The sequence below is a fragment of the Oncorhynchus gorbuscha genome, linkage group LG05, assembly GCF_021184085.1.
Source record: "Oncorhynchus gorbuscha isolate QuinsamMale2020 ecotype Even-year linkage group LG05, OgorEven_v1.0, whole genome shotgun sequence".
NCBI classification, from domain to species: domain Eukaryota; kingdom Metazoa; phylum Chordata; class Actinopteri; order Salmoniformes; family Salmonidae; genus Oncorhynchus; species Oncorhynchus gorbuscha.
In genome coordinates, this window is record NC_060177.1 from 69,552,151 (window position 1) to 69,574,088 (window position 21,938).

The 21,938-nt window shown below is 44.2% G+C and overlaps 2 protein-coding genes across 3 annotated transcripts; both read left to right on the top strand.

Moving 5' to 3' along the window:
* The first annotated feature begins 353 nt into the window (after positions 1–353).
* Positions 354–3,828, top strand: si:dkey-190g11.3 (uncharacterized protein LOC567059 homolog). 2 transcript variants are annotated; one of them, XM_046348674.1, is made up of 6 exons: positions 354–475; positions 1,125–1,315; positions 1,944–2,048; positions 2,337–2,477; positions 2,553–2,603; positions 2,812–3,828. In XM_046348674.1, the coding sequence occupies exons 2-6, from the start codon at positions 1,145–1,147 to the stop codon at positions 2,980–2,982; spliced, it is 639 nt and encodes a 212-aa protein (XP_046204630.1). In that variant the 5' UTR covers positions 354–475; positions 1,125–1,144; the 3' UTR covers positions 2,983–3,828. The 2 variants fall into 2 exon arrangements, with proteins under 2 accessions (XP_046204630.1, XP_046204629.1); XM_046348673.1 differs by having other exon boundaries at positions 365–1,315.
* A 3,157-nt stretch (positions 3,829–6,985) lies between these two features.
* On the top strand, positions 6,986–16,059 carry plk2b (polo-like kinase 2b (Drosophila)). The gene is made up of 13 exons (XM_046348675.1): positions 6,986–7,231; positions 7,394–7,501; positions 7,631–7,747; positions 7,952–8,081; positions 8,265–8,448; positions 8,573–8,771; positions 8,952–9,099; positions 9,341–9,438; positions 9,646–9,859; positions 10,066–10,225; positions 10,538–10,667; positions 14,518–14,628; positions 14,943–16,059. Exons 1-13 carry the CDS (start codon positions 7,040–7,042, stop codon positions 15,132–15,134), a joined length of 1,983 nt encoding a protein of 660 aa, XP_046204631.1. The 5' UTR covers positions 6,986–7,039; the 3' UTR covers positions 15,135–16,059.
* The last annotated feature ends 5,879 nt before the right edge of the window (positions 16,060–21,938 follow it).

Here is a 21,938-nt window from a genome sequence, read left to right on the forward strand (position 1 = left end):
ACAAAAGGCAAACCTGGAGAAACAGGAAAAAGTCTCTGCACACTTCCAGTGCCATTATGATAATAAATATGACTTTGTAGTCTTCCATGTTGCCCTATAAAGCATAATTCATTTGGCCTACATCTGACTAGATTGTGTTGTATAAAATATAAGTGTTTCGGACATTATATCTGATTAAAATGTTATATTGGGTTACTTAAGACACTACCAGACACAACTAAAGTTAGATAATGAGATAGACAGGCAATATCATTGGCTGTAGCGTGGCCACTACCCATTCTTTAGTTGTTGGTAACCTCAGTTATGGAATGAAATTACCTATCCATGTACCAGGAACGGATTTGATTGGGTGTGTTATTTATTAATGACTCATGGGCGGAAATTAAGCGTTTGGCCTTTTGATTGATGTCTACTGGCCGCCTGAATGGCTCATTGACCTATAAAGTAAGGGATTGCTGAAACGGGGGCGCGTCAGGTAGGTCGCAGTTGCAAAGCCTAATGTGCGTGTTTTACTAAATTGTAGCCTATTTGTGCAACTATCTTTTTTATGTCGTGCAATAATATTACAACACATGTTTTCTCGTCTACAAATGTGTCTGCAAAATGTTCTATAAAACATACATAGGCTTACAGAATCAACGTGTATAACATATGTGGGAAATATCTTGCTAAACATCTTGGGTAATGATCAACTCACCAATATTAACGCATGCATTGATATAGTAGCAAATTCGCTTTGAACAATTGTTATGTTTGAAAAGATTTTGATGACTGAAGTTTCGTAAACAAAAGTTTTCTAAATATTGCTTTGCACGATCATATAACACTATGGCACCCTCTGCTGGGGGCTTGAATCCTTGCATGTCTAGTGAATTACTTTATTAATTGTCGATGTCTATGACACGTTGCAAATGTCAATATCAGAGAAACTCTATTTGCATTGCTTTACAACTACTTTGAATGCCGGCAAAAACTTTTGTGTTCAGATATTTATTTATGATTGTGTCAAAAATAAACAGTGAATCAAGACATTAAGCCTATCCCTGTCTACTTGACTGTTGCCTCTGCTGTTTTTATTGGCCTAGTACAGTACACATGTGGATGCTAACCACTGCTTTATGTAGCCTAATAGAGACAGTTTATCATGGAGGACTCCACAGAATTCATTCTCCAGGATCAAGGCTCCAGGATGGTCCATAGCAGTAAGGACAACCCCATCCTGACAGTTGCTACTGGGGCTTTGCTCGCTGGCCTCTACGGAATGTGGACTATGTTTGCCCTTCCTGGCTTCCGCAAAGTTCCAAGAAGACTCAAGGTACATCTCATTCACATGAATGTGCTCAGGAAGGGCAGTGAAATCAATAAACAGTAATACTCTTAAGAATGCTTAGCTGCTTGTCTTGGAATGCTCCATGTGTGTTTCATGGTGCCTTCAAATTAAGAAAGGCGTGTATGTGGTAAGTCAAATATTTTTAGAAGAACAATTTGGTAAGTCATATTTGTTGGTTGTTTTTTCAAATTACGCCATGATGCAGTGTTTTTGATTAATGGATCCTGTGCTACTCTCTTCACCATCAGTTCATCATCATCATCATCATCAGACAAGAGCACTTTATCGTCAGGCACAGTTGATCACGAATTGGGGTAATACCAAACAAGGGATTTTTACAGTAGTGCTTTATTAGTCTACAACTGTAAAACCCCAAGGGATAAGTATGTCCTACCTAGAACCAATTAAGGTGATATACAACTCAGTGGCGTCTCCCACATACCCTGTCCCCTAGCCTGAGTCCCAGTCTGTTTGTGCTACATGCCAACTTCTTGTCAATCGATGTCATGTTTGGCTGGACAATGACCAATGGAGTTAGAAAAAATACAAACAGTTCTGGGACCAGGCTAACCATCTCCCATATTATTGACTGGCAATTATTATTTTCATACAGGTGCCTTACCTGCCCTCAAGTAAAGCTCAGATCGTAAACGTCATGCAGCTGCTGGAGGGACGCAGAGGCCAACTAGTTGATCTGGGATCAGGAGACGGGAGACTGGTGAGTTGGCTCTGGTGAAATAAAACTCTCTGCTATGAACAATAGAGGCGGTGTTCCAAATAGCACCCTCTCCCCTATATTCTGTACTTCTTAGAGGACTATATAGGGAATAAGATGCTATTTGGGACACATACCGTGTCTGACACTTACATTTCTCTCTGTTCTAGCAAGGGATCTTGTGTGGCGAGGACAACAAGCAACAGACAAATTATAGGGAAGTCCCTCTTTTGCTGCAGTGAAGTTATAGGTAGTTGTATGACTCAACTTTCCTCTACCTTCTTGTCTTAGGTGTTTGCTGCCTACTCTGTTGGCCTCCAGTGTACTGGATTTGAGATCAACTCCATGTTGCTGGCATATGCTAAAGTGAAGGCACGCTGGACAGGAGTACCACCCAGCCAGGCAAACTTTGTCAACAAGGACTTCTGGAAGGTACAGTATAGTTCTTTAACATTGTGTTTAATAGACACATACTCTTTACTAAATGTATTTTCTCTCGTTTGACAGACTGATTTGTCAAACTACAACAACGTGACTGTATTTCTAGCCCCAGGATTGGTAAGCGCTCTATCCATGCTAGGCCTCCGCACAGCAAGAACAATTCCTGCTCTTATAATATGATTATTTCTACAATTAGATTTTTAATAACTAAATTATATTCAAACAGTCTTAACTCAGAAATGATTGGGTATGCTGGATCATTTGACAAGAGAGTGTTGATCTGATTGGTTGATGACTAAAACCAGCCTCTCTTATTGGTCCTCAGATGGAGGTGCTGTGTGAGAAGCTTCTGAGGGAGCTTCCTGATGACGCGTGTGTCGTCGCCTGCCGCTTCCCCTTCCCCCAGTGGCCCCACCGAGCCTCGCAGGGCGACGGCCTCGACCAGGCCTGGGCCTATGACATCAGCACTGTACGCTCAGCCCTGGGCCAGGCATGACCCTATGACCTTATACTGTGCATCGATGACTGGATTCATCCTAATGTCATTCACTGGTTCACACCAAACCCAATATATGCTAATTATCACCCCAAATCAAACCCAGTATCGCCAACTGCTTCTGTCTTTGTGTACATTTTATTTTTTGATTTATTCAAAAGGCACTCGCACATCTGAGCTATCTTTGTTGCAGGTGCATGGTAACAGTTGAACAAGATGAGAAAAAAGAAGAAACCCGCACACTGCTCTTGATAGTATCACTGCTCTTTAATAAGCTCTACGTATCGGCCTCATGGACTTCCTCAGAGCATTTGTGAGTTTAAAAAAAAGTTTTTACACCCTTATGTAGACATAGCTCCACCCACATCCGTTCAATGCATCGAATGGGATTGGAGTTGAGGGAAAATTATTTGAATATTTATGTTATATTTGTTATATTTTGTAATGCTTATTGTAATGCTTATAACAGTATAACTTTAAACCGTCCCCTCGCCCATACCCGGGCTCGAACCAGTCACCCACGAAGCATCGTTACCCATCACTCCACAAAAGCCGCAGCCCTTGCAGAGCAAGGGGAACCACTACTTCAAGGTCTCAGAGCAAGTGACGCCAACGATTGAAACGCTAACCACTAACTAAGCTAGCCGTTTCACACCCGTTACGCTTACTTATGTGTTAACATAAAACATATTAAACGGGTGTTGTTGGAAGTAGACTAAAGTGCAGCGTGGTCAGCTACATTTTCCTTTTATTGTAAAATATCGCCAACAAAACAACAAACGAAAGCAACAACCGTGAAGCTTATAGGGCTAACTGCCACAAACAAAGTTAACTACACACACTGAAGGAGGGGAAAAGGGCTACCTAAGTTTGATTCCCAATCAGAGACAACGATAGACAGCTGTCCCTGATTGAGAATCATACCCGGCCAAAACATAGAAATAAAGAAACAGAACACAAAACATAGAATTCCCACCCCACATCACACCCTGACCTAACCAAATAGAGAAATAAAACGTCTCTCTAAGGTCAGGGCGTAACAACACGTCTGTCAAACCACAATGAGGACATCAACCCATCAAGCAAGTTTTCATAAATCATTGGTTACAGCACAAGAAAAACATCAGAGTAATTTGAAATGGTGGCATTAATTCATGTTCACATTTACAACATAACGTATAAAGGCATTACATCATTAAGTCCTTTAGAAATAATGTCTCGAGGGTGAAAATCCCAAAACAATTGTCTTTTGCTCAGTGTTCGCCTCCCATGTCTGATATCTTCACTTTCTCTATACCACAAATTCAAAAAGGTAGAAATATCATGTTTTTGGTCTTTAACATGTACAGTGACTAGATAATACCTGTCGTTTCTCCTGATTGAACTATTACGTTCACCAATTGTCTGTTTGAGAGAAGCAGAGGTTTAACCTACAGAACACAGCCCACGTGGACATTTAATCATGTAAATAACATGGGTGGTGGAGCACGTAATGATGTCATTTATTTGGAACCGTTTTCTTGTATGTGGGTGGCAGAAATATTCACACTCCATCATATTGTTGCACTGTGCACCATTCAGAAGATGGCGTTAAAGAGCCCGGCTCATTTTCTTTTGTGGCTGGCAGTTGGCATGTACCAATTCCTCGCGTAAATTGCTTCCTACTATATACAATAAATCGTGGATTCTTAAATTCAGCTGGCAGAGCTGGGTCCGATGATAAAACATGCCAGTGTTTCCTGACATCATCTCCCACTTTGCGCGAGTGCAAAGTATATGTGGAGGTGAACATTACAGAGTGTTCTTTAGCTTTAGTGGATCTTTTTTTGTAGCAGTTCATCTCGTGTTTTCACTCATTCCAAATGAAGAGCTTCATCCACACATTGTAATACTAGCAAGAGCAGTTTGTTGATTTATTGAACAATGTATGAATGGTGAGGTGTGTGCCAAGCTTCATTGGTCAAATGTTAAGGAAGGGAATTATAAACATGTCCTTACACTGTAATTAAACCAGGTGCCAGATACTCTATGTCCCATGAGAACAAATATGCAGATAATTTGAAGTAATTATGTCAATTAGTCTTTCCCACTGTGGTGTGAAAGTAAGGTTCCAAACTGTGAGATAAATTAATACAATTCTATTTTCTGGATGATGTTGACAATGTTTTTTGTTCCCTGGTGGGTTATTGTCTTATAAAATGTCCATTCTGTAGGACCTAGTCATTTTAACTTCCACTGAGTTACAGGAGGTTACTATGGAAAAAGCTAGAAGAGCATTAGTTATCCAAGCTAATCACTGTACTGGCCAGTGTGCATTGATATAGAGGTCAGAGCAGGACATACAGTAGAGAGCCCAGCATTTGTCTGACTTCATATCATATCATCCCCTTCTCTAACTAAAAAGGCACGTTAATTCTATTGTCTTTCCACATGCCAGGCAGGCAGTAGAGAGCAGAGGAACAGTAGTAGACCAGTGAGGGAAGCACAGGCAAATTCTTAAGCCAACTCCTGTTGTTTAGATGTGGAGGGGGTGGGGGCTTTGCACGTCTCCCCCTTAGTCAGCAGACAGAAGCAGTCACACAGGAGGTGGGAAGGTTTTTGCATCCCAACTGGCACCCTATTTCTTATATAGTGTATTACTTTTTACCAGGGCCCATCTGTATCATGTCAAAAGTAGTGTGCTATGTAGGGAAATCAAGGTGGCACACGGTCTCCGCTGGGAGCCTGGGTCAATGTGATCATAACCCGCAGATCTAAAGCCTGCAGAGGGCTCTGCTGTACACCACAGAGTACCCATGGCTGTGCCCAGGAACTATGGTAATCTGCTATGACATACTGGCAGATCGTTAAACTGTATTCCAACCTGGAGGACTGTAAAATAACCACCTGATGGCGCTAGAACCTCAAATTAAAATCAGAGTGGCAGAAAACCATAGTTGTATTAATTTACACTCACAATTTTGTAGCATTTCTATGCGCTGTAGCAATTTATATGATTTTACAACACATACTGCTGTCTCTAACTCTGAATGCTCGGCTATGAAAAGCCAACTGACATTTACTCCTGAGGTGCTGACCTGTTGCACCCTCTACAACCACTGTGATTATTATTATTATTTGACCCTGCTGGTCATCTATGAACGTTTGACGATCTTGGCCATGTACTGTTATAATCTCAACCCGGCACAGCCAGAAAAGGACTGGCCACCCCTCAGAGCCTGGTTCCTTTCAGGGTTTCTTCCTAGGTTCCTGCCTTTCTAGGGTGTTTTTCCTAGCCCCCATGCTCCTACATGGGGCAGCAGGTAGCCTTGTGGTTAGAGTTTTGGGCCAGTAACAGAAAGGTTGCTAGATCGAATCCCCAAACTGACAAGGTAAATATCTGTCGTTCTGCCCCTTGAACTCTGTTCCTAGCCGGTCATTGTAAATAAGAATTTGTTCTTAACTGTCTTGCCTAGTTAAATAAATAAATAAACCTCTGCATTGCTTGCTGTTTGGGGTTTTAGGCTGGGTTTCTGTATAGCACTTGTGACATCGGCTGATGTAAAAAGGGCTTTATAAATACATTTGATTGATTGATTGATTCATACTGTACATACAGAACACACTATTTAACCATTTGGTTTTCATCACTGATTCACCCAACTATCAGATTTGATTAGTTGTTATCAAGATTTTGCTTGTGCTTGATATAAGTCTGGTATGTAACACTGTCCCATACCTTGACACTGAGTATATGGTGTTGATAATGATGTAATGGTAATAATGAAGATTATAATGATGATGATGATTCATATTTAGCATTGCAAGATTGGGTAAATATTTTCCATTTTATCCAAGCCATTTCCTTTATCGTAAGCATATAAACACCAGTCAATGACATGCCAGTCCTGATTGTGAGGGAGCTCTACCGGACCTCTAGAGTGACGTCGTAGAGCCAGCCAGACAAAGGGGCGGGGCCTACGATATCATTCTGGCTAGTCAATGAGACCAGGCTGCATATAAACCCAAGCACTCTTGACTGCATTCAGAGTACGAGCAACGAAGTCATCACCTCGCTATGGAATTACTGAGGAATATCTCCCAACAGCCGACGAATAGCAACAGGATGTACGAGCCCAACCAACCCGGGTCCTGTGAACTGCGGAGAAAGAGAACTGAGGACCACGGTCATGCACCTGCAGAGATGTCCAAGATTATCACGGATCCTGCCACCGGGAAATGTTACTGCCGTGGGAAAGTTCTGGGAAAGGTAGCCATCCAGCGAATTGCAGTAAAACGCAAATTACGCAAAGACAATATGGTTATTTATGTGTCTACTTTGGGAATAGTACACTGTTATTCCAAAGCATGCACACTTTAAAGGAACCTGGTAAATATGCTTATCAATATGATTGTGTTATTTTCTTTTCAGGGAGGTTTCGCCAAGTGCTATGAGATGACCGACCTGTCCACGAGTAAAGTTTATGCAGCGAAAATGATTCCCCACACGCGCGTCTCCAAACCGCACCAACGGGACAAGGTAAGAGCGCGCACCACTATTCATCATGTATTATAATGTCTATATAGATTGAAACTGAATGTCCAGGACTTTTGGATAATGAGTTAATCAATTGCTTTTAATAATCACTATGATATATCTTCTCCATAGATTGACAGGGAAATCGAGCTACACAGAGTTCTCCACCATAAACACATCGTGCACTTTTACCAGCATTTCGAGGATAAAGATAACATCTACATCCTCCTAGAATACTGCAGTAGAAGAGTGAGTGTTAACTGCTACACTTGAATACTAAGCCTTTATTACTGAACTGAACTGAGAAATGCCTGCATACAGTAGCAGCACCTCAAAAGTACAGCCCTTACTGGGCAGCAGACATAAAATGGGGGAACAAAAAATAATTTGTTGTTATTTTCCATAGACTGCCTTGACAGATCTAATATTTATTCCCATGTTATCTTTGTACAGTCTTTGGCACATATCCTGAAGGCACGCAAAGTGCTCACAGAACCGGAAGTGCGATACTACCTCCGTCAGATCGTCTCAGGGCTGAAGTACCTGCATGAACAAGAGATCCTACACAGAGACCTCAAACTTGGTAAGCATCTATGGCAAGAGACAATAGAAGCCAGAGTCGTTATCATTCAATCGGCTTTGCCAAGCACAATGCAGAGGGATTCAAACCTGCAACCTTCACCTGTCAATCTGTAAACCAACCACTTTATGTTATTGATGACTCAGTAAATGGTACAATATTTGTAATCTTCTTCTCCCCTCCTAGGTAACTTCTTTGTGAGTGAGACGATGGAGCTGAAGGTGGGAGACTTTGGTCTGGCTGCCAAGCTAGAGCCTGCTGGGAACAGGAGGAAGACCATCTGTGGGACACCCAACTACCTGTCCCCCGAGGTGCTCAACAAGCAGGGCCACGGCTGTGAGTCAGACGTCTGGGCCCTGGGTTGTGTCATGTGAGTACATTCTATTTTATTTCAAGTTTTTTGTCAATAGACGGCTCTGTGAAATTCCATTCCATATGTAAATACACTGTTATGACAACCAGTCACCAACTAACTCTCCCCCTCTGTTCTCCAGGTACACCATGCTCCTGGGCAGACCCCCGTTCGAAACCACCAATCTGAAGGAGACGTACAGGTGTATCCGGGAGGCGCGTTACTCCCTGCCCTCCTCCCTGTCACCCCAGGCCAAACAGCTCATCTCCAGCCTCCTGGCCAAGACCCCGGAGGACAGACCTCACCTGGACCACATACTGCGCCATGACTTCTTCTCACAGGTGAGTTAGCTAGCGTCACTCAGCCTCTCTCTCTTGCTCTCTCTGTACTGTATGGAGCATGAGACTACAAATCTAATTTTGTTTTAACATTCTGTTTCCTACTTATGATATGATTATTTGTCTATCTGCACTTTTTCATTCTCCTAACATCTCTCTCTCCCCCTCTCTCCCTCCTTCCAGGGTTTTGTGCCAGAGCGTCTTCCTGCTAGTTGCTGCCACTCCGCTCCAGAGTTCCACGTCTCCAGCCCTGCCAAGAGCTTCTTCAAGAAGGCCGCGGCTGCCCTCTTCGGCGGGAAGAGAGACAAGGTCAAATACTACGAGACTCTGAGTGAGTATATCAATTATTCCCCTCATAAGACAATTATTAAATCAGTTCAAATTTATTTACCTTATAAAATGATTATACAACGTTGCTAATTATGATGATTAAAGCTGTGGTGTCATAAATCCACTGATGTATCATGAGTGTTTTTGGCAGATTTCCTATCTAATCACACATCTGGTATGAATGAGAGGCTGCAGGGTGAGGCCATCCAGAATATTTGCTGACTGTGTGTTGTCTCTCGTAGATAAACTCACCAAAGAGGAAGAGGAGATCTACAAGCTTCGACATGACCTGAAGAAGACGGTTATCAGCCAGCAGCAGCAGATCAAACAGACGACTGAGGTGAGAAGCGCATCACTCTCTATTTGACCATGATAGTCATGATGAAATAAAATATAAAGTCAACACAGACTACTGTAATGCACAGCGTTAGGGGAGTAGTGAAAAGTCAGATTATGGAAAAGCAATTGTATGAGGAAATACTGAATCATGACAAAGGAAAGTGTGAGGCCATGTTATTTAACCCCTCCTAACCCCTCCTCACCTCAGGATGGAAGGCCACCGTCACCATCTGCTGGGAGGCCTGTCGCCATGGCAACAGAGGGCCTGCCCCCGACGACGCGAGACACCATCCGGCTTATTGTCAGGGGCAGTCTGGGTAGCTGCAGCAGCAGTAGCGAATGTCTAGAGGACAGCACCACTGGCAGTGTGGCTGAGACAATCACCAGCGTTCTCAGAGGATGCCTGGAAAACATGCCCAAAGGTAAAGCCTAATGCACTTATAATCCTGGAGATGAGACATGATTTTGCTGGAATAAGACAGATACAGTGTAATTATACTGTAGTACTTACTACCATGTGAAGAAATGATTCCAACACCAATGTAACTTAATGTGATAAAGTGGGACTCCGTTTGTTATTGCATATGGTTGAATTGTGTTTTAATCACAACTACCTTTCTGTCTCTAGCGGATGACATCCCCAAAGGGACAGAGTGCAGTAACCTGCAGTGGGTCACTAAGTGGGTGGACTACTCCAACAAGTATGGCTTTGGCTACCAGCTTTCAGACCACATAGTGGGCGTTCTGTTCAACAACGGGACACACATGAGCCTCCTCGCAGACAAAAAGTGCGTACTCTGTTCTCTTTATCACACAACACATCACTCATACCTTAGTTGGAGATTGTTTAGGCTCTATGGGTTTTTACATTCAGCTGTCAGATTGAACATCAAAATGCTTGATGGGTGTAAATAAACAGAAGTGGAAAGTATTGCCGGCTTCAGATGTAAAAGTCAACAAAAAGTAAGCGACAGAGAAGGTCTTTGCTGTCATACTGATAAATACATCTGTTTGGCATGCATCTTGTCCTTCACAAACATGCAAGTGTTTATTTTGGTTGCTAACTCTCTTTTCCCTCTGTCTCTTCTCTCTGTCTGTAGGACTGTCCACTACTATGCTGAGTTGGGTCAGTGCTCTGTGTTCTCCACATCTGACGTGCCTGAGCACTTCATAGGTCAGGTGACCGTCCTCAAGTACTTCGCTCACTACATGGAAGAGAACCTGATGGATGTAAGTCTAGCCTCTAGCCTCTCCTCTCATCCTCTATTCCTCTTTTCCTTTCCTGTTGATCCTATCTTTGACAATCTCTCTATTCTATCTATCCTCTCAGTAATTTCTTCCTACTGTTACCATTTCCCCCAAAAATCCTCTTTCCTGTCTTTCCTCCCGGCGCTTCACTCCACTCTCCTTTCCTGGTCTTCCTCCCTGTCCTTCACTCCACTCTCCTTTCCTGTCCTTCCTCCCGGTTCTTCACTCCACTCTCCTTTCCTGTCCTTCCTCCCTGTCCTTCACTCCACTCTCCTTTCCTGTCCTTCCTCCCGGTCCTTCACTCCACTCTCCTTTCCTGGTCTTCCTCCCGGTTCTTCACTCCACTCTCCTTTCCTGTCCTTCCTCCCGGTCCTTCACTCCACTCTCCTTTCCAGCCCCCCTCTCCTTTCCTGGTCTTCCTCCCGGTCCTTCACTCCACTCTCCTTTCCTGTCTTTCCTCCCGGTCCTTCACTCCACTCTCCTTTCCTGGTCTTCCTCCCAGTCCTTCACTCCACTCTCCTTTCCTGTCCTTCCTCCCGGTCCTTCACTCCACTCTCCTTTCCTGTCCTTCCTCCCTGTCCTTCACTCCACTCTCCTTTCCTGTCCTTCCTCCCGGTCCTTCACTCCACTCTCCTTTCCTGTCCTTCCTCCCGGTCCTTCACTCCACTCTCCTTTCCTGTCCTTCCTACCTGTCCTTCACTCCACTCTCCTTTCCTGTCCTTCCTCCCTGCCCTTCACTCCACTCTCCTTTCCTGGTCTTCCTCCCGGTCCTTCACTCCACTCTCCTTTCCTGGTCTTCCTCCCGATCCTTCACTCCACTCTCCTTTCCTGTCTTTCCTCCCGGTCCTTCACTCCACTCTCCTTTCCTGGTCTTCCTCCCGGTCCTTCACTCCACTCTCCTTTCCTGTCCTTCCTCCCTGTCCTTCACTCCACTCTCCTTTCCTTTTCTTCCTCCCTGTCCTTCACTCCACTCTCCTTTTCTTCCTCCCTGCCCTTCACTCCACTCTCCTTTTCTTCCTCCCTGCCCTTCACTCCACTCTCCTTTTCTTCCTCCCTGTCCTTCACTCCACTCTCCTTTCCTGTCCTTCCTCCCTGCCCTTCACTCCACTCTCCTTTCCTGTCCTTCCTCCCTGTCCTTCACTCCACTCTCCTTTCCTGTCCTTCCTCCCTGCCCTTCACTCCACTCTCCTTTCCTGTCCTTCCTCCCTGCCCTTCACTCCACTCTCCTTTCCTGTCCTTCCTCCCTGTCCTTCACTCCACTCTCCTTTCCTGTCCTTCCTCCCTGCCCTTCACTCCACTCTCCTTTCCTGTCCTTCCTCCCTGTCCTTCACTCCACTCTTCTTTCCTTTTCTTCCTCCCTGTTCTTCACTCCACTCTTCTTTCCTTTTCTTCCTCCCTGTCCTTCACTCCACTCCACTCTCCTTTCCTTTTCTTCCTCCCTGTCCTTCACTCCACTCTCCTTTCCTGTCCTTCCTCCCTGCCCTTCACTCCACTCTCCTTTCCTTTTCTTCCTCCCTGTCCTTCACTCCACTCTCCTTTCCTTTTCTTCCTCCCTGTCCTTCACTCCACTCTCCTTTCCTGTCCTTCCTCCCTGTCCTTCAATCCACTCTCCTTTCCTTTTCTTCCTCCCTGTCCTTCACTCCACTCTCCTTTCCTGTCCTTCCTCCCTGTCCTTCACTCCACTCTCCTTTCCTTTTCTTCCTCCCTGCCCTTCACTCCACTCTCCTTTCCTGGTCTTCCTCCCGGTCCTTCACTCCACTCTCCTTTCCTGGTCTTCCTCCCGATCCTTCACTCCACTCTCCTTTCCTGTCTTTCCTCCCGGTCCTTCACTCCACTCTCCTTTCCTGGTCTTCCTCCCGGTCCTCCCTCTCTCCTTTCCTGTCCTTCCTCCCTGTCCTTCACTCCACTCTCCTTTCCTTTTCTTCCTCCTTCACTCCACTCTCCTTTCCTGTCCTTCCTCCCTGTCCTTCACTCCACTCTCCTTTCCTTTTCTTCCTCCCTGTCCTTCACTCCACTCTCCTTTTCTTCCTCCCTGCCCTTCACTCCACTCTCCTTTTCTTCCTCCCTGCCCTTCACTCCACTCTCCTTTTTCTTCCTCCCTGTCCTTCACTCCACTCTCTTTCTTTTCTTCCTGTCCTTCCTCCCTCCCCTTCACTCCACTCTCCTTTCCTTTTCTTCCTCCCTGTCCTTCACTCCACTCTCCTTTCCTGTCCTTCCTCCCTGCCCTTCACTCCATTCTCCTTTCCTTTTCTTCCTCCCTGTCCTTCACTCCACTCTCCTTTCCTTTTCTTCCTCCCTGTCCTTCACTCCACTCTCCTTTCCTGTCCTTCCTCCCTGTCCTTCACTCCACTCTCCTTTCCTTTTCTTCCTCCCTGTCCTTCACTCCACTCTCCTTTCCTGTCCTTCCTCCCTGTCCTTCACTCCTGTCCTTCACTCCACTCTCCTTTCCTTTTCTTCCTCCCTGTCCTTCACTCCACTCTCCTTTCCTGTCCTTCCTCCCTGCCCTTCACTCCACTCTCCTTTCCTGTCCTTCCTCCCTCCCTTCACTCCCTTCACTCCACTCTCCTTTCCTGTCCTTCCTCCCTGCCCTTCACTCCACTCTCCTTTCCTCCTTCCTCCTGCCCTTCACTCCACTCTCCTTTCCTTCTTCCTCCCTGTCCTTCACTCCACTCTCCTTTCCTGTCCTTCCTCCCTGCCCTTCACTCCACTCTCCTTTCCTGTCCTTCCTCCCTGTCCTTCACTCCACTCTTCTTTCCTTTTCTTCCTCCCTGTTCTTCACTCCACTCTTCTTTCCTTTTCTTCCTCCCTGTCCTTCACTCCACTCCACTCTCCTTTCCTTTTCTTCCTCCCTGTCCTTCACTCCACTCTCCTTTCCTGTCCTTCCTCCCTGCCCTTCACTCCACTCTCCTTTCCTTTTCTTCCTCCCTGTCCTTCACTCCACTCTCCTTTCCTTTTCTTCCTCCCTGTCCTTCACTCCACTCTCCTTTCCTGTCCTTCCTCCCTGTCCTTCAATCCACTCTCCTTTCCTTTTCTTCCTCCCTGTCCTTCACTCCACTCTCCTTTCCTGTCCTTCCTCCCTGTCCTTCACTCCACTCTCCTTTCATTTTCTTCCTCCCTGCCCTTCACTCCACTCTCCTTTCCTGTCCTTCCTCCCTGTCCTTCACTCCACTCCACTCTCCTTTCCTTTTCTTCCTCCCTGTCCTTCACTCCACTCTCCTTTCCTGTCCTTCCTCCCTGCCCTTCACTCCATTCTCCTTTCCTTTTCTTCCTCCCTGTCCTTCACTCCACGCTCCTTTCCTTTTCTTCCTCCCTGTCCTTCACTCCACTCTCCTTTCCTGTCCTTCCTCCCTGACCTTCACTCCACTCTCCTTTCCTTTTCTTCCTCCCTGTCCTTCACTCCACTCTCCTTTCCTGTCCTTCCTCCCTGTCCTTCACTCCACTCTCCTTTCCTTTTCTTCCTCCCTGTCCTTCACTCCATACTCCTTTCCTGTCCTTCCTCCCTGTCCTTCACTCCACTCTCCTTTCCTCTTCTTCCTCCCTGCCCTTCAATCCACTCTCCTTTCCTGTCCTTCCTCCCTGTCCTTCACTCCACTCTCCTTTCCTTTTCTTCCTCCCTGCCCTTCACTCCACTCTCCTTTCCTGTCCTTCCTCCCTGTCCTTCACTCCACTCTCCTTTCCTGTCCTTCCTCCCGGTCCTTCACTCCACTCTCCTTTCCAGCCCCCCTCTCCTTTCCTGTACTGCCTTCTCCCTCTGTCGTCTTTTCTCTCCTCCTCCTCCTCCTAATCTTCTCTCAGTCTAATGATTAAACCTGTTCCTGTGTTTGCTGTGTAGGGTGGAGACCTAGTGAGCCAGCCAGACACGCACATGCCCAGACTCTACCTGCTGCAGTGGCTCAAGTCTGACCGTGCCCTCATGATGCTCTTCAACGACGGCACGTTTCAGGTAAACACACACATCATCACAGCCAAAATAGACATGCAAAATAGACACAGTGCAGCTATGGTAAATCCACAGAACACTTCATGTAAATGCATAACACATACACCAGCTAAATATTCAAATAAGTTATTGTCTTCTATCGACTCATAGATATATTTTCAGATAAGAACCCAAATGTACTTATTCCACATTTCAGGCACACTGTTCATCAGTTTCCCAGGGGGGTTAAATATGAGACAATCTACATTAATGTTGGTATTATGCTATTTGTTGTATTTTCAGTACTTTATTAAACCATATATATCTTTCTCTAACAGGTCAACTTCTACCACGACCACACCAAGATCATCCTGTGCACCCAGAGGGAGGAGTACATGCTGACATACATCAACGAGGAGCGTGTGTCCTCCACCTTCAGACTGAGCTCCCTGCTCACCTCCGGCTGCCCCGCAGACCTGCGCCAACGCATGGAGTACTCACTCAACATGCTGCTGCAGCGCTGCAACTGAACCAGGAAGCAGCACCACACGGGGAACCGTTTATACAGCTGGACAGACTTCAACATGATACTGCAGCACTGAACCAGGAAGCAGCACCACGCGGGGAACCGTTTATACAGCCGGACAGACTTCAACATGCTACTGCAACATTGAACCAGGAAGCAGTGGCAGGAGGTGGGACAGTGAATGGGGTCGGACCTGTGTAAAGCAATGGACTACTGATTGGTAACCTTTGCCAATCTATCAGCAGAGTTGCAGCTGAATCTGGATGGAGAGGCCCTGGAAAGGACAGTGTATTGAGCACAATGACTTTGAACAGAAAAGGGCTAATATGTATGTTGATAATCGGAGGATAAGATGACTGGATGTTATGTTATGATGAGGGGATGGAGGTACGAATGTGAAAACCATCTGTTTTTGAGGAAGAATGTGGAAGTGAAGAGGACAGTAACACTGGGCTGGAACCAGATAAAACTGTTATGTTATTGTTATTTTTCTAATGAAAGTAGAACCATAAGGGCTGATGGATGCTTCAAACTCGGTCCTGGGGCCTCCCCTGGGTGCACTACACATCTCATTCAAATAACCAATTCATCATCAAGCTTTGATTATTTGAATCAGCTGTGTCGTGCTAGGACAAAAAACAAAATGTGGCCCCAGGACCGAGTTTGGGAAACCCTACACTACAGGACTGTAATGTACACAGCACTTCTGCAGAGGGAGGGGAGGCTGTGTGGGGAGAAACACTAGCTAACTTCAAACTGTGATTCATTCTCTGTGAGGACAGATGGACATGGCTGTTTTACTGTGAAGGAGGGGGAGAATGATGTTGATCATACAAGAAGAGCCATTACACTGTTAGACATTGGAAAAACATAACTTATTGTGTACAAAAGTTAAGTATTTAATAAATATACAACTTTTTCAAAAAATATGTTCTGTGATATGACTGAGTTATTGGGGTTTGCACATATCAAATGATCTGTCTTTATTTCAAGCGTTTATGGTTGAATTGTGTTTTAAAGATTGCTATGAAATGGTTGCTATTCTTAGAGATACAATGAACTACCTGTCTTAGTGAAACTCTCCTCAGGTGTAAAACATTTCCCAGGTGTTTTGATTAAGAACTTTGAAATACTGACAGAATGAATTCCACAAAGCCTCAGGCAATACATTATACTTTAAACTCACTTGCATTTACATTCCTACAGTTACATTTTTACTAGTTTCCCATGTCAGCAGTTTCTAGTACTTTCACATGTCAGGGAACAGAGGAGGGAGACTTGAGGGATGTAAGGGAGACGTGAGGGTCTGTCAAAGCACTTTGGTGAATTGAGGAAGCTTGACGATGATTCAGAGTGCAGCTTTGGTCACATTGACATTGGAGCTGGAAAATGACACAATACTTCTATTTCCTCACCGGAAATAGCTGATTGAATTGGTTGTTGTGAGGGTGGATGGTAAAGGAATATGAAGGTAAGGGTGGATGAGGTTGAGGGTGGGTGGATGAGGGTAATTCTTGAGAAATATTGAATTTATACTTTCAGATTGTCCATTCTTTTGCTTTCTAAATTGATAGCCGTTCAAAGTTGCTTTGTAAGAACAACCCCCCTTTTACAAAACCTCCCACGGTACCTAACATCACTACACTTTAGACTTATGAGTTATCACACCCAGTCTCAGGGATGTTAAATCTGGAAGTTATTTTGGTCTCTACTGTGTTAGGTAAATCAGGTTTTTTCTTGCACCTCATTTGTGGAACAATCTTCAAAATGTTCTTAAATTTGATGTTTTAGTGCCTCTAGGGCAATTCAGAAAGCTGATTGAGGACCTTTTTACTGATAAATGAGTTTGTTCTTTATGACTGTTGTTCTTTCTGCTTGCATTTGGTATTTATATTTTGATATGTGTATATTCTGTCATTTCTGTAATTCAGGGCTCACCTGTAAAAGAGACCTTGGTGTCACTATGACTCCCTGATCAAATAATGGTTAAATGAATGAATTAAAATAAATGTAGTAAAATTATGCCACGGTTATTATTGCATCAGTGCTTGATGTTCCTGTTTGACTATTTAAGATCATCTTTCCCATAGAGATCCTATTGAATGACTAATTCCTAATTGTATGATATTTGCTTTCACCTTGTTTGACCTCGTATCCATAGAAACAGGTAGAGCTCGATCAAGAATTCTATTTCTATGGGAAGGACTTTGGTTACGTAAGAGAGAGAGACATACAGTCCTAGTGACAGCCTGGTCCTTGACGTGGTTCTCCTCGTCAGCCTGCCTCTGACCTCAGCTCTGCCTGTCTATTCATCTTCCCATTCTGCTCTGACGAGGCCTGTCCCTAGCTCACCCTCCATTTACAGTTCACAGATGTTCAGCATTGCATCGCATAGAATTGATGATAATGATAACGTAATAATAGCGTTTACTGAGATAGCGGTTTAACATTGAGCTGGATTACATTTTCCACCACTTATTTATTCCCTTCCTGAAAAATGACTTGTCTGTTGTTGACAGTTTCTGTTATTAACAGCAGAGCCTGAGAGCGTCAGTGAACCATGAGGTTTTCAGAGCTGAAAGTGGAGTGTCTTTAAAATGGTTGTCTTGTCAGCCAAGGCACTGAATCCTGTGTGTGCGTGTGCGAGTGTGTGAATGTGTGTTTGTGTGTGTGTGTGTCTCTGTGTGTGTTTGTGTGTGTGTGTGTCTCTGTGTGTGTTTGTGAGTGTTAAGATATAATATGTATACAGCTAACCTCAATTACTGTACATGATGAGTCATCTTCAGTGGTCGAATATCTTTTCTCCTCCAGTCATTATGTAAAGACAGGTTAAACATGTATTATCTTGGATATCCATCTTGAATGACTGTCTTTTAAAAAATGTAACCCATTTTTCTCCCCAATTTTGTGCTATCCAATTACTAGTTACAATCTTGTCTCATCGCTGCAACTCTCCATTGGGCTTGGGAGAGGCGCCAAGTTGCACTGTTTCTTAACACACTGCTCGCTTAACCCGGAAGCCAGCCGCATCATTGTGTCGGAGAATCAAACCTCAGGCTGCAATGTGCCACTCGGGATGCTTGAGTAACTTTCTTGAAGGTAAATTATACATGCTCCTCATACATAAACATGAACACACAACGAGACAAGGCAGGAAGTACAAGAGGAAGGAACAGGCATTATTTATGACACTTCCAGGTCTCAATTCATGTGGTTTGACATCGACAGCCTCTGGAGTCGGTGGTTCCTTCGGTCAGAGTCACACAAATAGGCTACAAACGCTGACATCAAATGATGTGATGCATGCCATGCACGACAAGACCAATATGCCCCCTCTTCTCCACATCCAAACACATTTCAGGAGGTCGAACATCCTGCAGAAAAGGAATAGTACGTTGGATAGAGTAGTAGGAGTTGAATGATACCACCTCAATAGTTGGCACAGATCTAGGATCAGTTAAGCGTCTTTCCATCCTAATCCAAGCAATTAGAGGGTAAAATACCAAACTCACCAGAGATCAGCTTCTAGAGGTACCTTAATCCAACAGTTATTGAGTCAGCATAGGAGACTGGCCCAGTTGCACAATCTTAGAGGATTTCTTAACCAACATTAATAATTTACAGCAGCCTAGCTCATTTAAAAATCCATTTAGATAGTGGAGTTCAGTCCTAACATAAAGACTAAGCTCAGAAGATGTTCTTGGGAGTGTCAGTGTCTGACAACAATCTGTTCACTTCAGATTATGCAGGTTCTTCAGCTTCTTCAAACACAAACTGCTTCATGTCACTTTGTCAGCAGAGAACTCCTAACATGTGCACAGGCTTGGCAAGAGAATCTCTAAACTAGGGTGCCAGAGGGGATCTTTCTCCCTCAACTATCGTCACAAAGTTTTCTCTGGGCGAAAGTGTGACTCACAGCTTCTTTAAAGTAGCCTGTGCCACAAATAGAACAGTGTATTTTCACATGCTGCTACCCTGACTCCAAGATTAAAGCTGCCTTTGATAATGTTTAATTCACAAGTTCTGGGTCTTGGATTTTATACCGTATGATTATTGTTACAGACTGAACAGTAAGTACCAAATGGGGAACATTACGTCAGTTCACAATTGGAGTAACTTTCGTCCCAACAGTACACTCCTTTTTTAAAACTGGTAAGTGCACACTGAGGGAAGGAAGCAATTACTAAGTTCCTCTGTGCTGTATGTAGATGTACATTCTTTGAACCAGAGCCACATATTTAGATGATACATATAAGGCTAAGCTTTGAACCAGACATGAAACTGTAAGTTTGTACCTATTCCATTGTGTGAGTTATTAAGACAGACTTCTCAATAAACAAAAAAAAGATTTTTTTTCAAATCACTTTCTGATCATATTGCATTAACCTTGATATTGTTTAATCACAAATCCCAAACCATTAATGCAAACCATTCCACTCATAATAAAAGTGAAAACAAGTGAATAGGTTTGAATCTGGCTCATGCATATTGTAAGCTCTCCATACAAGCCTGTGCATGTCCGAGAGCAGAGCACAGTCCTAGATGTGAGAATTCAGCTGTACTGTACCCTCTCCTGGTATTTTACAGGGCACACAGAGCTAATGGATGTATCTAGTCCTGCCCATTCATGCAGCTTGGCACTGCAGGAGGGATGGCTGTTCAGCTTGGCTCTACCCTCTGGGCCTGGTTGGCAACGAGAACCAGGGCTAGTAAAATGGATATGCGTAAGCACGTGAGTACCCACAATGCCATGACAGTCTGCCAATACCCAGCCAATCAGTTCCTGTTAAATCCAGCCAGTAAAATGGCAGCATCCCTTGAGCCTAACTGAGTATGATGTAGTTTCCCTTGGACGCTGACCTAAGGTCAGTTTTCAGGTTCACCTCTATTGGTTAACTTTAGGATTGGGCAGTTAAGCTGATCCTAGATCTGTGCATATGGGTAACTTCAGCCTAACAGATGTTTCCCCAGAGATGACGTCCACTCCATTGACTGACACTTCAGTCAGGTTAATATGATGATTGACAGCTCATCCACAGTAGTGGATGAATGAAAAAATCTATCACAAACTAATAAATTGAAAAGGCTTGGTACACAACCTGCGTTGTAGGAGTGTCGTAACAGCTGTCATGGTTCATGAGTATTTATGACAAGAAGATCATTTGTAGGCTGACGGATGACAGGCGTGACTGATATCTAACATGTGTGCATCATAAATATGCCTAATGTAGCAGTATGGTGTGAGAGGTGCACAAGGCTGATCAATGCTCTCCAGACGTGGGTCTGCTTTCCCTCCCATTGTATGACGTCAGGAGGCAGAGCGGACTTCCTTGAAGTGAAGGGATATCCTGTTCCCCTCTCCAGGACATACATCTGTCACATGCTAGAATGGATCTTTTCCTGTCAATGAGGCAGATTCATCAGTAATGTGAACAACACCGAGCACAAAACACAAGGATTAAGCCTAGTATTGATAGTTAGTTGGACTAAGTGTTAAAGTTAGGCTAATTTACTGGTGTTAAACATGCTTGCTGTATACATTGTGATGGGGATTTATGAACACAATACTGTAATGTGTTTTAGCAGCACATTGAGTTGCAACTTGCCTGAAATTTCCCCTCCTCTCAGTCCACCCAAGTAATGATTCTGCTGCTGTCACAGGATCTCAACAATCAATGACATTCATTAGATTTGGCACCAGCCTGGCATCTGCTACTTCATGCCACACAGAGGTCAACTTCTCTCCCTCAGAAAGTAATACATAAAACAGGGAGAAAATATGCTACTGTTCTTACACAGCAGTGTTACAGGCCTGTTCTTCCAACATATGCTGTAGTAGCCTCCCTGCATGTGAACACCCTATGGCCTTTGCCAATAGGTTTGGACAAACGTTGGCTGTTGCCCCTCAATCTCTACAATATCATTAAAACACACACCATTTTCTTTGTATTTCACTACTGAGCACATCAGCCTGAACACATCAGCCTCAACACATCAGCCTGAACACATCAGCCTCAACACATCAGCCTCAACACATCAGCCTCAACACATCAGCCTGAACACATCAGCCTCAACACATCAGCCTGAACACATCAGCCTCAACACATCAGCCTGAACACATCAGCCTCAACACATCAGCCTGAACACATCAGCCTCAACACATCAGCCTCAACACATCAGCCTCAACACATCAGCCTCAACACATCAGCCTGAACACATCAGCTAAACAGGATAGAAATGCCACAGTAATATTAGTATGACGACAGTTTGAGGTCAAATTCCCAGGGAGACAAAAGTGTGCATTATCAATCTAAAACCATCATCTATTTATTCATCTTGTGTTTCTCTGACTCAACAGTGTTTCTGAGCTACGTGGGAGTGTTTTTACTGGGTGAATGTCACAGTCAACATTGGAATTAGGAGGGTTGAAAGTCAACTACTGGGCGTGGATAGACCAACCTTCTAATGTGTTAATCCATTATTGTGGAAGTGACATTCCATTCTTGTTTGTCACCATGAAATGAAATCTACATTTGTTTTAATAATGTTCTGTCAAGCTAAACTCAAGTCGCCCTCGCTTTCTTTTCATTCCCAAAACATGAATGGTGTTTTTAAGCAAAGCACAGCTCAAAGCTATTTGGCTTTGGCATTAAATTGTTTGTCAAGCAGAGACATATAATTGATATCTGGCCAGACAATTACGCAGCAAACACAATTATCAGTGGCAGGTATCACTGTTTACAGCTAATGCTAATTTCTCCAACACACATTCATTAGCCTCCGTCTGCCTGAGGGATAATCGAAGAGA

Bases quoted from the DNA above. Each gene is read 5' to 3' on its own strand.
- plk2b (XM_046348675.1), top strand. From the start codon at position 7,040: ATGGAATTACTGAGGAATATCTCCCAACAGCCGACGAATAGCAACAGG. The intron at 8,082-8,264 runs GTAAGCATCTAT...CTCCCCTCCTAG, and splicing joins ACACAGAGACCTCAAACTTG to GTAACTTCTTTGTGAGTGAG. The intron at 8,772-8,951 runs GTGAGTTAGCTA...CCCTCCTTCCAG, and splicing joins GCCATGACTTCTTCTCACAG to GGTTTTGTGCCAGAGCGTCT.
- si:dkey-190g11.3 (XM_046348674.1), top strand. From the start codon at position 1,145: ATGGAGGACTCCACAGAATTCATTCTCCAGGATCAAGGCTCCAGGATG. The intron at 2,049-2,336 runs GTGAGTTGGCTC...TTCTTGTCTTAG, and splicing joins GATCAGGAGACGGGAGACTG to GTGTTTGCTGCCTACTCTGT. The intron at 2,478-2,552 runs GTACAGTATAGT...CTCGTTTGACAG, and splicing joins TCAACAAGGACTTCTGGAAG to ACTGATTTGTCAAACTACAA.